Source organism: Martes martes (assembly GCF_963455335.1).
Source record: "Martes martes genome assembly, chromosome: 7".
In the NCBI taxonomy this organism is placed as follows: domain Eukaryota; kingdom Metazoa; phylum Chordata; class Mammalia; order Carnivora; family Mustelidae; genus Martes; species Martes martes.
In genome coordinates, this window is record NC_137894.1 from 101,674,512 (window position 1) to 101,687,059 (window position 12,548).

At 35.1% G+C, this 12,548-nt stretch overlaps 1 protein-coding gene across 5 annotated transcripts in view; it reads left to right on the forward strand.

Moving 5' to 3' along the window:
- Positions 1 to 12,548, forward strand: part of KTN1 (kinectin 1) — a 125,023-nt gene that overhangs the window by 82,183 nt on the left and 30,292 nt on the right. For all 5 annotated transcript variants that reach the window (XM_080808570.1, XM_080808572.1, XM_080808569.1 and 2 more), the window contains exons 19-28: positions 3,760 to 3,794; positions 4,192 to 4,282; positions 7,431 to 7,499; positions 8,124 to 8,161; positions 9,024 to 9,114; positions 9,282 to 9,350; positions 10,421 to 10,458; positions 11,313 to 11,403; positions 11,480 to 11,548; positions 12,025 to 12,062. In XM_080808570.1, the coding sequence (XP_080664696.1) occupies positions 3,760 to 3,794; positions 4,192 to 4,282; positions 7,431 to 7,499; positions 8,124 to 8,161; positions 9,024 to 9,114; positions 9,282 to 9,350; positions 10,421 to 10,458; positions 11,313 to 11,403; positions 11,480 to 11,548; positions 12,025 to 12,062 (629 nt within the window). The remainder of the gene's footprint in view (positions 1 to 3,759; positions 3,795 to 4,191; positions 4,283 to 7,430; positions 7,500 to 8,123; positions 8,162 to 9,023; positions 9,115 to 9,281; positions 9,351 to 10,420; positions 10,459 to 11,312; positions 11,404 to 11,479; positions 11,549 to 12,024; positions 12,063 to 12,548) is intronic.

The window sequence follows — 12,548 nt, forward strand, 5'->3', positions numbered from 1 at the left end:
ATGATCTCAGGGTCCTGGGATCAAGCCCCACATTGTATCTGGCTTTCTGCTCAGCAGGGAGCCTGCTTCCTCCTCTCTCTCTGCCTCTCTTTCTGCCTGTCTCTCTGCCTACTTGTGATCTCTGTCTGTGAAATAAATAAATAAAATCTTAAAGAAAAATCCTCTAATTTCTACCTTAACCAAATCAGCCTTCTGATACTCCTAAGATTCCCATGTACTTGTAGATGTTCTATTAGAATAACAACTTTTTGCACGAGATAGGTTTTAATGAATGAAGAATAGTTTTAGGAAGTTTAATGAACAGTCCACAGAACAAAATTTTATAGCTACATTTTTAAAAGAATTTGATAGGGAAAACTTACTTTGTGGTACTAATTTAAGATTTGCCATTTGGTAATTCTTAGAACTTTTCTTCTTCTTAAAGGTCTCTCTTTTAAAAATAGTTTAGAAAGCATGTTAACTATGATGGTGTGTTTTGATTGTAGTTGTGACTTAGCTTTCTCATCTTGTCAGACCAAAGAACCATCTCTTTGGCTTCTTCTCTGGTCATTTTTATTGCTATCACTAGTGAATGAAGAGATAAAGATTAGTATAATCTTAATTTCTTTGATTTCCACCTTTCTTTAACCCCTTCCTATCCAGCAGTCAGAATTCTAAGTGACAGTTGAGAGATAAACAGTTTAGTTATATAAAAAAAAAAATTCAGTCTTTTTGCTCCATGGATTTTTATCTGGGAGGAAAAGATTGAGCTTATTGAAACAGAAACCAGTGATGGTGCCAAGTTGTTGTTTCTTCAGGTGTAGGAGACAGAAAGACAACAAATACCAGGTAAGGTAACCTGTTTATACACTAAAGAGGGCAAGGCTCCATGCTGATATAAGCCTGTATGATAACCCTAATGAAGCAAATAAATCAGTTACTTACTAGGATCTCATTTATTCAAAATAAAACTTCTGGGGAAGCAAGGTTCTGAGTTATCTTTTTTTTTTTTTTTTTAAGCATAGAGACAACATTTTTATTCTTATTCTAGGAGATTTTTATTAAGTAAAAACTTTAGGGGTAGGAAATTTTTTCCTCTTTGCCCTGTTGCCTATTTATGTTTTATTGCAGAAGAATTTATTATTGTATTAAATGTAGTTTGGGAAATTGTCTAGGGAGGACAAAATTGGATTAGGTTAGGCTGGTAATGTTTAAAGTAAAAAGGTTGGATGGATGCTAAACTGGCCACTTTTCTGCAATTGAATATTTGGTAAGCTGATGACCGAGAGTACATGTTAAAGTGTATCTCTGTTAAAGGAAATTAATTTCATTCAGGTTTATGAATTGAGTATATGCTAGATACTATACTCTATGCTGAGGCTACAGAGATGAATGAGACTTGGTTCCTACCCTCAGGAGTATGGCTTTTAGTGTGGAGGTAGATGTGTAACACAGAAAAGTATGATGAATAAAATTCTTTAACTGTGGTACAGGGTTGGAGGAAGAGATAATGAATTCTGTCTGAAGGACACTGAGGGTAAAGAGGCACCATAGAGAAGGCTTGATTTTGAAAAATGGCCATCAGTTTGCCCAACAGCTAAGGGGAAATCCAGCTGAGGGAATACAGTGTTAATACCTAGCTGGCAGGGGACATAGTATGGTCACAAAGGTGTTTTTCCCAGGGCAAGGCTTATCCACTGCACTCTGGATGTGCTGACCCCTGCGATTTCCCCAAATGTGGGAAACTCGACTGCATAATTTGTGGTGGTGGGGGACTGTGTTTGCGCTTTCCCCTGTTTAAAAAAAAAAAAAAAAAAAGTCATGGGTCATGGCAGTGTGTGGCCAAACTGGTATATTTTTAGTTTATTGGCATGTTGTAGAAGTGCAAAGGATGCAGTGTAAGGAGTAGAGAAAGACTGGCTATGGCCCTGTCATGAAGGACTTTGTATGCTGTGTATGGACCATGAACTTGATCTAGCATGTTAGTAAATCCCTGAAAGATAATTGCAAGAATGAATAAGTGTTCTGTCTAGCATTTTAGATCACTCTGGTAACAATGAGGTATTTGAATTTGTGTGGGGGAGAAGTATGTAGGACTAAAGGTATAATGCAATAAGTGATTAAGGTGCAGATAACATGGACTTAATAGTGTTGCCTTTTTTTAAATTGAGATATAATTGACATATAACATTAGTTTCAGAAGGACTAATGATTTATGTGTTGATAATGTGAAATGAGCACAGCAAAAGTCCAGTTAATAGTTAACATTCATCGCCATACGGTTACAGATTTTTTGTTTAATCCTTTTTTTTTTTTTTTTTTTTTTAAAGACTGCAAGTGTGTGCACGCTAGCTGGGTGGGAGTTGGGGGAGGGGAGGTGGTAGGGGAGGGGGAGAGGGAGAGCACCAAGCAGGGTGCACACCCAGCATGAAGCTGGGATGCGGAGCCTGATCTCATGACTGAGATCATGATCTGATCTGAAATCAGGAGTCCAGTGCTTAACTGACTGAGCCTCCCAAGTGCCCCTGTTAAATCTTACGTGAGATGGCCATCCTCAAAAATAAAGATGGACAAAAACCCATCTTGATGAAAAATTTGTAAACTTATTGCATGATTTATATTCGTAGTTTATAAACCTGACTTCCTATACTTTTGACAACTCCAGTCTCCTTTCTGGTGATAGGGAAATTTTTCCCATTGGGAAGTTTTTCCTGTGCCCCTCACAAAATACTCCTTGTAGGCAACAGGCAGAGAGAAGTGTAGTGTGGTATTGTGATATTTGAGATGGATGAAGCCAAGGGCCTAACCTAAGGCATTGAAGAAAAGGGGGTTAATTTTAGAAATATGTAAGAAGTGGAGTCTCAGGACTTGGATTTGGCAATGGAAAAATTAATAGTATTTGTGAAAAGGGTTATAATAGAATTGGGGGAAAAGTAAGAAACTAGAAAATTAGAAAAGTACAGATAAGGAATGGGATGGGCGGAAAAAATATTCAAAGAAAACACCCCAAGTCTGTTTTGGTAGGCTGCTTAGCTGCCTGAAGGCTTAGGAACGCTAAGGGGGAAGCCTCTCTTCTGGACACAAAATAAATTAGAGCAGTGGGGACTTTCTGTGTTTCTGGAGAGATGCTGGAAGGGAAGTAGTTAAAAGTGGGGGTCAGTTTACATGTCCTGTTTTAATGCTTTACAAGGAGAATATATTCATGTGTTGTTCCTGCAACTTACAATCAGTTTTAAAACATTGTATATATTTGTCTAGGTGGTGGTCACATAATATCTACATGTTAAAAATTAATTGATTTGTATATGGGATTTTTGCACTTGCCCATACAAATGATATACTTTAGTTTTTAATGTCAAAAATCAATTTATTAGAAGAAAGAACAAAGCCTCCCTTCTTGGTCTTCAAGGCTTTAGAGCCTTGGATTTTTTATATTCAAAGAACAGAATTGATATAGAATTAAGGCAGATTCTCTTCTTTATTCTTAAGATTTTCTTTTATGCAATTAAAAATTATTCAGAAGGTACTGATTCATTTTACTGGGTCATACTTCATCTTTTTCTGTGTCTTTTGTGTAGCTGCTTCTCTTTTGTCTTGTGTTTTCTAAATTAATTAACACTTTAATTATTAGCAGTCTTCAAGTATGGCTCATCTTCCTAAATTTTGGTTCTAATTAAAACTAAACAATTTTCATAGAATTATATTTTTAAATTAGTTTTACATCATGCAAACTTAGTAAAATTAAACTTTTTTTCTTTTTTGGGGTGATTTTTATTTTAGCCTAATAAAGATGTTGTGGAACAAATGGAAAAATGGTAAGTTTAAATTTTTCTTTTTTTTTTTAATGACTAATTTCTACCAAATTTGAGGTAACAGAATTATTAACTATATTAATCTAGATTTTTAAAGTGCTCTTTGTACTTCATAATGGAAGTATGGTGGCATGCTATTGATTGGTTTGATTTGGGATTACATTAGGTTTGTGGTGTTAGGTGTGGGAATGATTTTATTTAGGCCATTATGTATTACTTGATACATTTTACTTATTGGTTAAGAAGTACTTTTAGACCATGATCAGAGATCTTCAGAAACCTTTCTAGAAATTAAGTTTATAAGAAATGAGAGACACAGGAGTTGATTGATATAAAATATTTAGCAGTGATAGTATTTACCTTGAAAAATGGTTAATATATTTTAAATTTATGATTTCAGTATTCAAGAAAAGGATGAGAAGTTGAAGACTGTAGAAGAGTTACTTGAAACTGGACTTATTCAAGTGGCCACAAAAGAGGAGGAACTGAATGTAAAACATTTTGTACATTTGTTTTCCTTGTGAGTTTGTCAGTGAACATGAAGGGGATTACTGTAAATTAAGATTTTTTCCATAACTTTTAAAACTTAATATTAGTTATCCACATTTAATGAGTATATGATTTCTTTTTTCCGTTAAACTTAACATTTTATTAGGAATACAAAAATGCATAGTTGATTGTAGCATTCACTGTCTTAATGAAATACTTTTTTTTTCAGTTTGTAATTAATGCTTCCCCACCTCCACCATGCCCAGATGATAACTAACAGATTTCATAAGTTCATGAAATAGTATTGGAGGCCAGGGAAAGGAGAGACTCCAGTTCTGTTTTGTGATTATCATTAGTTCTAACTAACTCGATTAGGACAGGGTTGCTGGAATAAATGTTAAAAGATGTATTTGAATGGATGCTAAGATTCTCAACAAGATCCTAGCAAACAGGATCCAACAGCACATTAAAAAGATTATCCACCATGACCAGGTGGGATTCATCCCTGGGTTACAAGGATAGTTCAACATTCGCAAATCAATCAATGTGTTAGAACAAATCAATAAGAGAAGAGAGAAGAAGCATGTGTTCCTCTCAATTGATGCAGAAAAAGCATTTGACAAAATCCAGCATCCGTTCCTGATTAAAACGCTTCAAAGTATAGGGATAGAGGGAACACTCTTGAACTTCATAAAATCTATCTATGGAAGACCCACAGCAAATATCATCCTCAATGGGAAAGCACTTGCAGCCTTTCCGTTGAGATCAGGAACACGACAAGGATGCCCACATATGTTCAACATAGTATTAGAAGTCCTAGCAACAGCAATCAGACAACAAAGAGAAATAAAAGGTATCCAAATTGGCAATGAAGAAGTCAAACACTCTCTCTTCGCAGATGACATGATCCTTTATATGGAAAACCCCAAAGACTCCACTCCCAAACTACTAGAACTCATACAGCAATTCAGTAATGTGGCAGGATACAAAGTCAATGTACAGAAATCAGTGGCTTTCCTATACACTAACAATGAAAATACAGAAAGGGAAATTAGAGAATCAATTCCATTTACTATAGCATCAAGAACCATAAGATACCTGGGAATAAACCTAACCAAAGAGGTTAAGGATCTGTACTCGAGGAACTACCGAACACTCATGAAAGAAATCGAAGAAGACACAAAAAGATGGAAGACCATTCCATGCTCTTGGATCGGAAGAATAAAAATTGTAAAAATGTCTATACTGCCTAGAGCAATCTATACTTTTAATGCCATTCCTATCAAAATTCCACCGGTATTCTTCAAAGAGCTGGAGCAAATAATCCCAAAATTTGTATGGAATCAGAAGAGACCCCGAATTGCTAAGGAAATGTTGAAAAACAAAAATAAAACTGGCGGCATCACGTTACCTGATTTCAAGCTTTACTACAAAACTGTGATCACCAAGACAGCATGGTACTGGCATAAAAACAGACACATAGACCAGTGGAACAGAGTAGAGAGCCCAGATATGGACCCTCAACTCTATGGTCAAATAATCTTCGACAAAACAGGAAAAAATATCCAGTGGAAAAAAGACAGTCTCTTCAATAAATGGTGCTGGGAAAACTGGACAGCTATATGTAGAAGAGTGAAACTCGACCATTCTCTTACACCGTACACAAAGATAAACTCAAAATGGATTAAAGACCTCAACGTGAGACAGGAATCCATCAGAATCCTAGAGGAGAACATAGGCAGTAATCTCTTCGATATCAGCCACAGCAACTTCTTTCAAGATATGTCTCCAAAGGCAAAGGAAACAAAAGCGAAAATGAACTTTTGGGACTTCATCAAGATCAAAAGTTTCTGCACAGCAAAGGAAACAGTCAACAAAACAAAGAGGCAAGCCACAGAATGGGAGAAATTTGCAAATGACAGTATGGACAAAAGGCTGATATCCAGGATCTATAAAGAACTTCTCAAACTCCACACACACAAAACAGATAATCGTGTCAAAAAATGGGTAGAAGACACGAACAGACACTTCTCCAGTGAAGACATACAAATGGCTATCAGACACATGAAAAAATGTTCATCATCACTAGCCATCAGGGAGATTCAAATCAAAACCACATTGAGATACCACCTTACACCAGTTAGAATGGCCAAAATTAGCAAGACAGGAAACAACATGTGTCGGAGAGGAGGTGGAGAAAGGGGAACCCTCTTACACTGTTGGTGGGAATGCAAGTTGGTGCAGCCAATTTGGAGAACAGTGTGGAGATTCCTCAAGAAATTAAAATAGAGCTTCCCTATGACCCTGCAATTGCACTACTGGGTATTTACCCCAAAGATACAGATGTAGTGAAAAGAAGGGCCATCTGTACCCCAATGTTCATAGCAGCAATGGCCACGGTCGCCACTCTGTGGAAAGAAACAAGATGCCCTTCAACGGACGAATGGATAAGGAAGATGTGGTCCATATACACTATGGAGTATTATGCCTCCATCAGAAAGGATGAATACCCAACTTCTGTATCAACATGGATGGGACTGGAAGAGATTATGCTGAGTGAAATAAGTCAAGCAGAGAGAGTCAATTATCATATGGTTTCACTTATTTGTGGAGCATAAGAAATAACACGGAGGACATGGGGAGATGGAGAAGAGAAGGGAGTTGAGAGAAATTGGAAGGGGAGGTGAACCATGAGGGACTATGGACTCTGAAAAACAACCTGAGGGCTTTGAAGGGGTGGGGGGTGGGAAGTTGGGTGAGCCTGATGGTGGGTATTATGGAGGGCACGTATTGCATGGAGCACTGGGTGTGGTGCAAAAACAATGAATACTGTTACGCAGAAAAGAAATTAAAAAAAAGAAAAAAGATGTATTTGAGTTTAGGGGGAGAAATGACTTGACAAGTGGTATACTGTGTGCTTTTGAGGTTGTGGAAACATAGGTAGAAATACTTGTGGGAATAAATGAATCAAAAATTCATTTGAGTATCTCTAGAAGTTACAGAATTGTAGACATGTGTGACAAAGAGACTTCTGGGTCTTCCAGAGAGGGAAAGAAGCAGCTAAAGAAAAATGAGAAATGAGGATATTTTGAAGATAGTTAATTTTTTAGAAAGTTAAGAGTGTGTTGTGCTTCTTTATCTTTGAAAAAGGCAATAAGAACAGAAAATTCATCTCTGACGAAAGAAGTTCAAGACTTAAAGGCTAAACAAAATGATCAGGTAATGTATTCAGTAGATCCTGCAACTGTTCTCTTTTAAACAGTGCACAAACCTGTTCTGTTCAAATAGAGCAAGTCTGTTGTTTATTCCTCCTTTCACCAATGTGGAATTTGTCAGTCATAGTTTTAATCTGTGAATGATTAGTGACTTGATTAACAGTACTAGAAGCTGCAATTTTTTGAATGCTGACTATATACCAGACACTGGGTAGCATACTCTAGATAGGATGTCATTGCTGCTTACTGCAGTGATAAAAGTTCTGAGTGTACAAATATAGAGAAAAACTCTAAATAGCAGTAGAAGGAGCTATCTGGAATTAGGCAATTTCCTAGTTCTGTTTTCTTCTTATCTGGTTAGCATTATTAATTAATTGTAACATGTATCTGTTGATTTTTCTTTCAGCCTACACTTTCCATAAGTAGCCTTAAAGCTACTTACTTTCAGAGTGCTTTTCATTTTCATAATTAGAACATTAAAAAAAAACCTAGAAAGAATCAATTCCTGGGTTTATTGTTCTCATTTGGATTTTGGTATAGTAGAAAATTTAAGGATAATATACTTTCTGTTTCTGAATTCATTAATATTTTGAGCAAATTACTAAGTTGGATACTTTTCTATTTCCAGGTTTCTTTTGCATCTCTAGTTGAAGAGCTTAAGAAAGTGTAAGTGATGATATTTTTAAACCGGTCTTTCTCTTTTGGTCCATTTTCTTAGTGCTCATAAATCTTGTTTTGTGCAATTTAGATAGCTGTATGTTAGTTTAACCTTCACTCTAGAATTTTTCACTGCTGGATTAAGGGAATTTCGTTGTGCTTTTCTAGTGCAGTGTGATTGCTAAAACATTTATTTCTGTAATTGATTCCAATTATTTTCTTGTGGCATCGAATTGTTAATTTTCTGTTTCTGCAGTAAGAATTGAACTATTAAAAAAAAAAGGTTATACTGGATATAGAGAGCATGTATCCTCTTCTTGACTTCTGTAAAGTTTGATGCCATAATTGTGTATACATTCTGCCACTGCTTTCAGAACTCTGGAAGCCAATATTGTTGAGAGAAACTTGATTCTTCCCGGTGTTTTTTAGGGTATAAGTCATAACATTCTCTATGCACTTTTGAAGCAGGTCACCTGCTTCTCCTTGTGTGTATTAGCTTTAGCCATCTGGTATTTACTGATTAATTCTCATTTAGGAATACTTCCCCGCTGCCTCTTTTTTAGAGAGGGTGGGCAGAGGCAGAGACTCTTAAGCAGGCTCCACACTTAGTACTAAGCCCAGTGCTGGGCTGGACCTCAGTACCCTGAGATCATTACCTGAGCCAGAATTGAGAGTCATATGCTTAACTGACTGAGCGACCCAGGCGCCCCTCATTTAAGAAGACTTTTAAGTATGTTTTCCCCTTCTTATGTGCAAGCTACTTTGCTATTTTATTTAAAATGGGAAGAGTTAATTTGGATGACCCCTGTTGGTGCTATTTGTTTATTTCTTGATTTCTATTAAAGTTTAATACTGCATTTCTTCATCTAAGGATTCATGAAAAGGATGGAAAGATCAAGTCTGTGGAAGAGCTTCTGGAAGCAGAAGTTCTCAAAGTTGCTAATAAGGAGAAAACTATTCAGGTATTGGGAGAGAGTAAACTGTGTGCTGGGTTTTTTTCTTCCTTTTTTTTTTCTTGTTTATCAGCTTTAGTGAATATCATTTAATTTCATGTGTTTGTCTGACATTGCATTTTATGTCAATTTCTGTGTTTCCATTGTCCAATTTTGTCTGTTTTGTCATTGTCAAGGATTTGAAACAGGAAATAGAGGCTCTAAAAGAAGAAATAGGAAATAACCAGCTTGAAAAGGCTCAACAGGTAAAAATCCCAGAGCCATAGCATGACAGATTTGTTAGTGTATGTGTTTATGAGCTATTTGTTTTTTTTCTTGTTACTCAGAAAAAAAATTTTAATAGTGTGCTGTAAGTATTTTGGGTTATGTGCATTTTTTAAAAATGTATTTTATTTATGCCTGATTTGAGAAAGTTCTTGATATTTTATTCAATATATTTTTTAACTTTTAAAAATTGTTTTCTGTATTAATGTTTCATTTTAGTTTGCCAGCTTAAACACAACAGTTTGGTAAATCTTTTTTAACCTTTTTTTTTAATTGCATGGATTAAAATGTTTTGTTATAGAATATGTATTGCTTAACTTTTGCCTATAGAACAAAATACAGAGTTCATTGGGGGGATTTCAGAGGTAGCTGGAAATTACTGGACATAGGTGGGGTTTGGTGAGTTTAATGTGATAAGGCTTCATTGAAAAAGTAAGATTGCATAGAAGTGAGGATTCATCCATTCATCCCACAGAGTTATTCAGCAATATTTCCTGAGTTCCTTCTGCTTGTGAAAGCACTGTGTTAATGATTTAAGATCATGTATTGAAAGAAACAGGGTATGATGAAAAGATCACAGTTCTCTAATATAGATTGAAAGGTTAGGAAAATCTCTTGAGGAACTGACATCTAAGCCAAAATCTGAAGGAACTGTGAGAAGACAGTGGAAGGTGAAAGTTGCTGTTGAATAACTGTATGATTTAAAAAAAAAAAAAAAGGCAGTGTTGAGTACTGTTAAGTAGATGGCTTGGAAGACTGGAAAGAAGAGCTCTGATACAGTAGAGAGGTATATGTACAGTTACTATTCTAATTTTCACAACTTTAGAATTACCACATTATTTAGACTTATTATTCACATTTTTATTTTGTTACTCTTACTGTCTTTGGAATCAAGAGAAGGCAAAATCCAAACACATCTCATTTTGGCATGAATAATTCAGCTAGGATCTTTGTAATTTGAAATGTACACATTTTAAAGTTTATCATAAAGCATAAGGTCAATTGAATGGATTATAATTAGCTTTTTTCTGCTTTTTTCTTTGTATTTCAGTTATCTATTACTTCTCAAATTCAGGAGCTTCAGAACTTGTAAGTACCATTTCTTTCATTGCCCTTTAATATCTTTTTCCACAGGTTAAATATAAGTATGTATAATTCAAATACAAATACAGTATAGTTATAATGAAAATTAGAGCTTCTTTTTATTTAATTTCACGTAGTATTTTTAGGAATATGAAATTATATCTCAAAATGTTATCATAGTTTCACGTTTTCATTAGGATTTAACTTAAGCTTTTTGATGGAAATGGGGATAGAGTGGAAAGTCTTATTTTTCATAATCTATAATCTGAATATGACCTTGACTGAGATGTTGCTCTTTGCCCATTTTAATAGCCACTGTGAAACTGACTATGTATTTCATAGCCAAACTAGTGGTAATACACTGTCTAATTTCCTGGTATTGATTTAAACAAGATGATATGGAGTGAGGGTACAGCTACCCTAATTTATTCAATATCTGGATCTGCAGTGATAGATGGAAGTTTTTTCTTTAATAATCCTATACTTACTTTCTTAAGATTTTATTTGAGAAAACACACAGAGAAAGAGAGAGAAGACACAAGATGAGCAGGGGGAGGGGCAGAGGAAGAGAGAGAAGCAGACTCCTCAGGGAGCAGGGAGTCTGATATGGGGCTTGATCCCAGGACTCTAGGATCATGACCTGAGCTGAAGGCAGACTCTTATTGGACCGAGCCACCCAGGCACTCCAATCATCTTATACTTCTTAATTTATTATCTGCAAAATCTTGTATGGTTTTGTACTTAAAATATTTATTTTATGTCTGTTTACAACCTAAAATCTGCTTCTCCAGTCGCCAATAATTTTGGTTTGTATGGTTCTGTAATATTTTCGCTGATAGTTCTTCCTAACTTATTTTCAGATTACAAGGAAAGGAAGAACAGATGAATACCATGAAGACTGTTTTAGAAGAGAAGGAGAAAGACCTAGCCAATCGAGGGAGATGGTTACAGGTAAGAAGTTAAAAACAAAAGTAGACACCTTTTTTATACTTGACTATCAGTTCAATTCATACCAATTCTTTTTCAGGATCTTCAAGAAGAAAACGAATCTTTAAAAGCTCATGTTCAGGAGGTAGCACAATGTAACTTGAAAGAGGTATAGTATAAATAGATTACCAGCGCATTACATAAAAAGTGAGGAGTTTGTTTTATATTATGCTAGAAAATAAAGAAGTATACTCTCTTAGTTTACTTGCCATAAAAATTACTGTACCATAGTTGTGGTGGTGTTGATAAAATAAGTTAAATTTTATCTTTGTCAAGTCTTTCTGCCTGATTCATCAGCCTAAGCCTAAAAGCATTTCCCATCCTTACTTTTTGAGATTGACTCTTAAACTTACCTAAGTATCCGTGTTTATTTGGTGTATTAATCTGTAATCCTTTAAGAAATGGATATACAAAATTCAGTTAAAGTTCATTCTATCTTTGTAGATAGCCTAATTTTAACATAAAATTATGTCTTTATTTTTATGTTTCTATTTTATTGGTGCTTTATATATAGCATATATACTTTGTAGTTTGTAATACCTGATCTTTTTGATGTTAGAATTAAAATGTGAATCTCTTCCTTAGGCATGTTCTGCATCACGATTTGAAGAACTTGAGACTGTGTAAGTATAATTTTATACTTTTGAGACTGTGTATAATGCTGTATAATTTTATACAGCATTTCAAAGAGGAAGTTCTCATTATTTTGCAGAATGTACTTGAATATCATGAGTTTCTTCTCAGTCATTTCTTGTTAAATTAGGAATTAAAGTCCAGAGGCATATAAGCTAATAAGTCTCTTTCGGTGTAATAAAACAGTATCTCTCAGTGCTTTCAGATACATGGGGATATTATCCTTTCTAAGCCCTTCAAACCCATCAACCAGAAGATAATCTTAGTTATAACCTTGATGAAGATTATTTAATCTCTAAGAAATAACTTGCTTATTGAGAAGAATGGTTATCTGTTTTCATACCAGTTACTGTGCTAAAGAATAAAATATTGAGTCTGATCAGCATAGAAGGCACTACTAGTCTTAATAGACGTTCATCCTAGAAAATTTTTGTATTAAAAAATCTGTTCTCTTAACTTTAGCTAACTAAATCAGT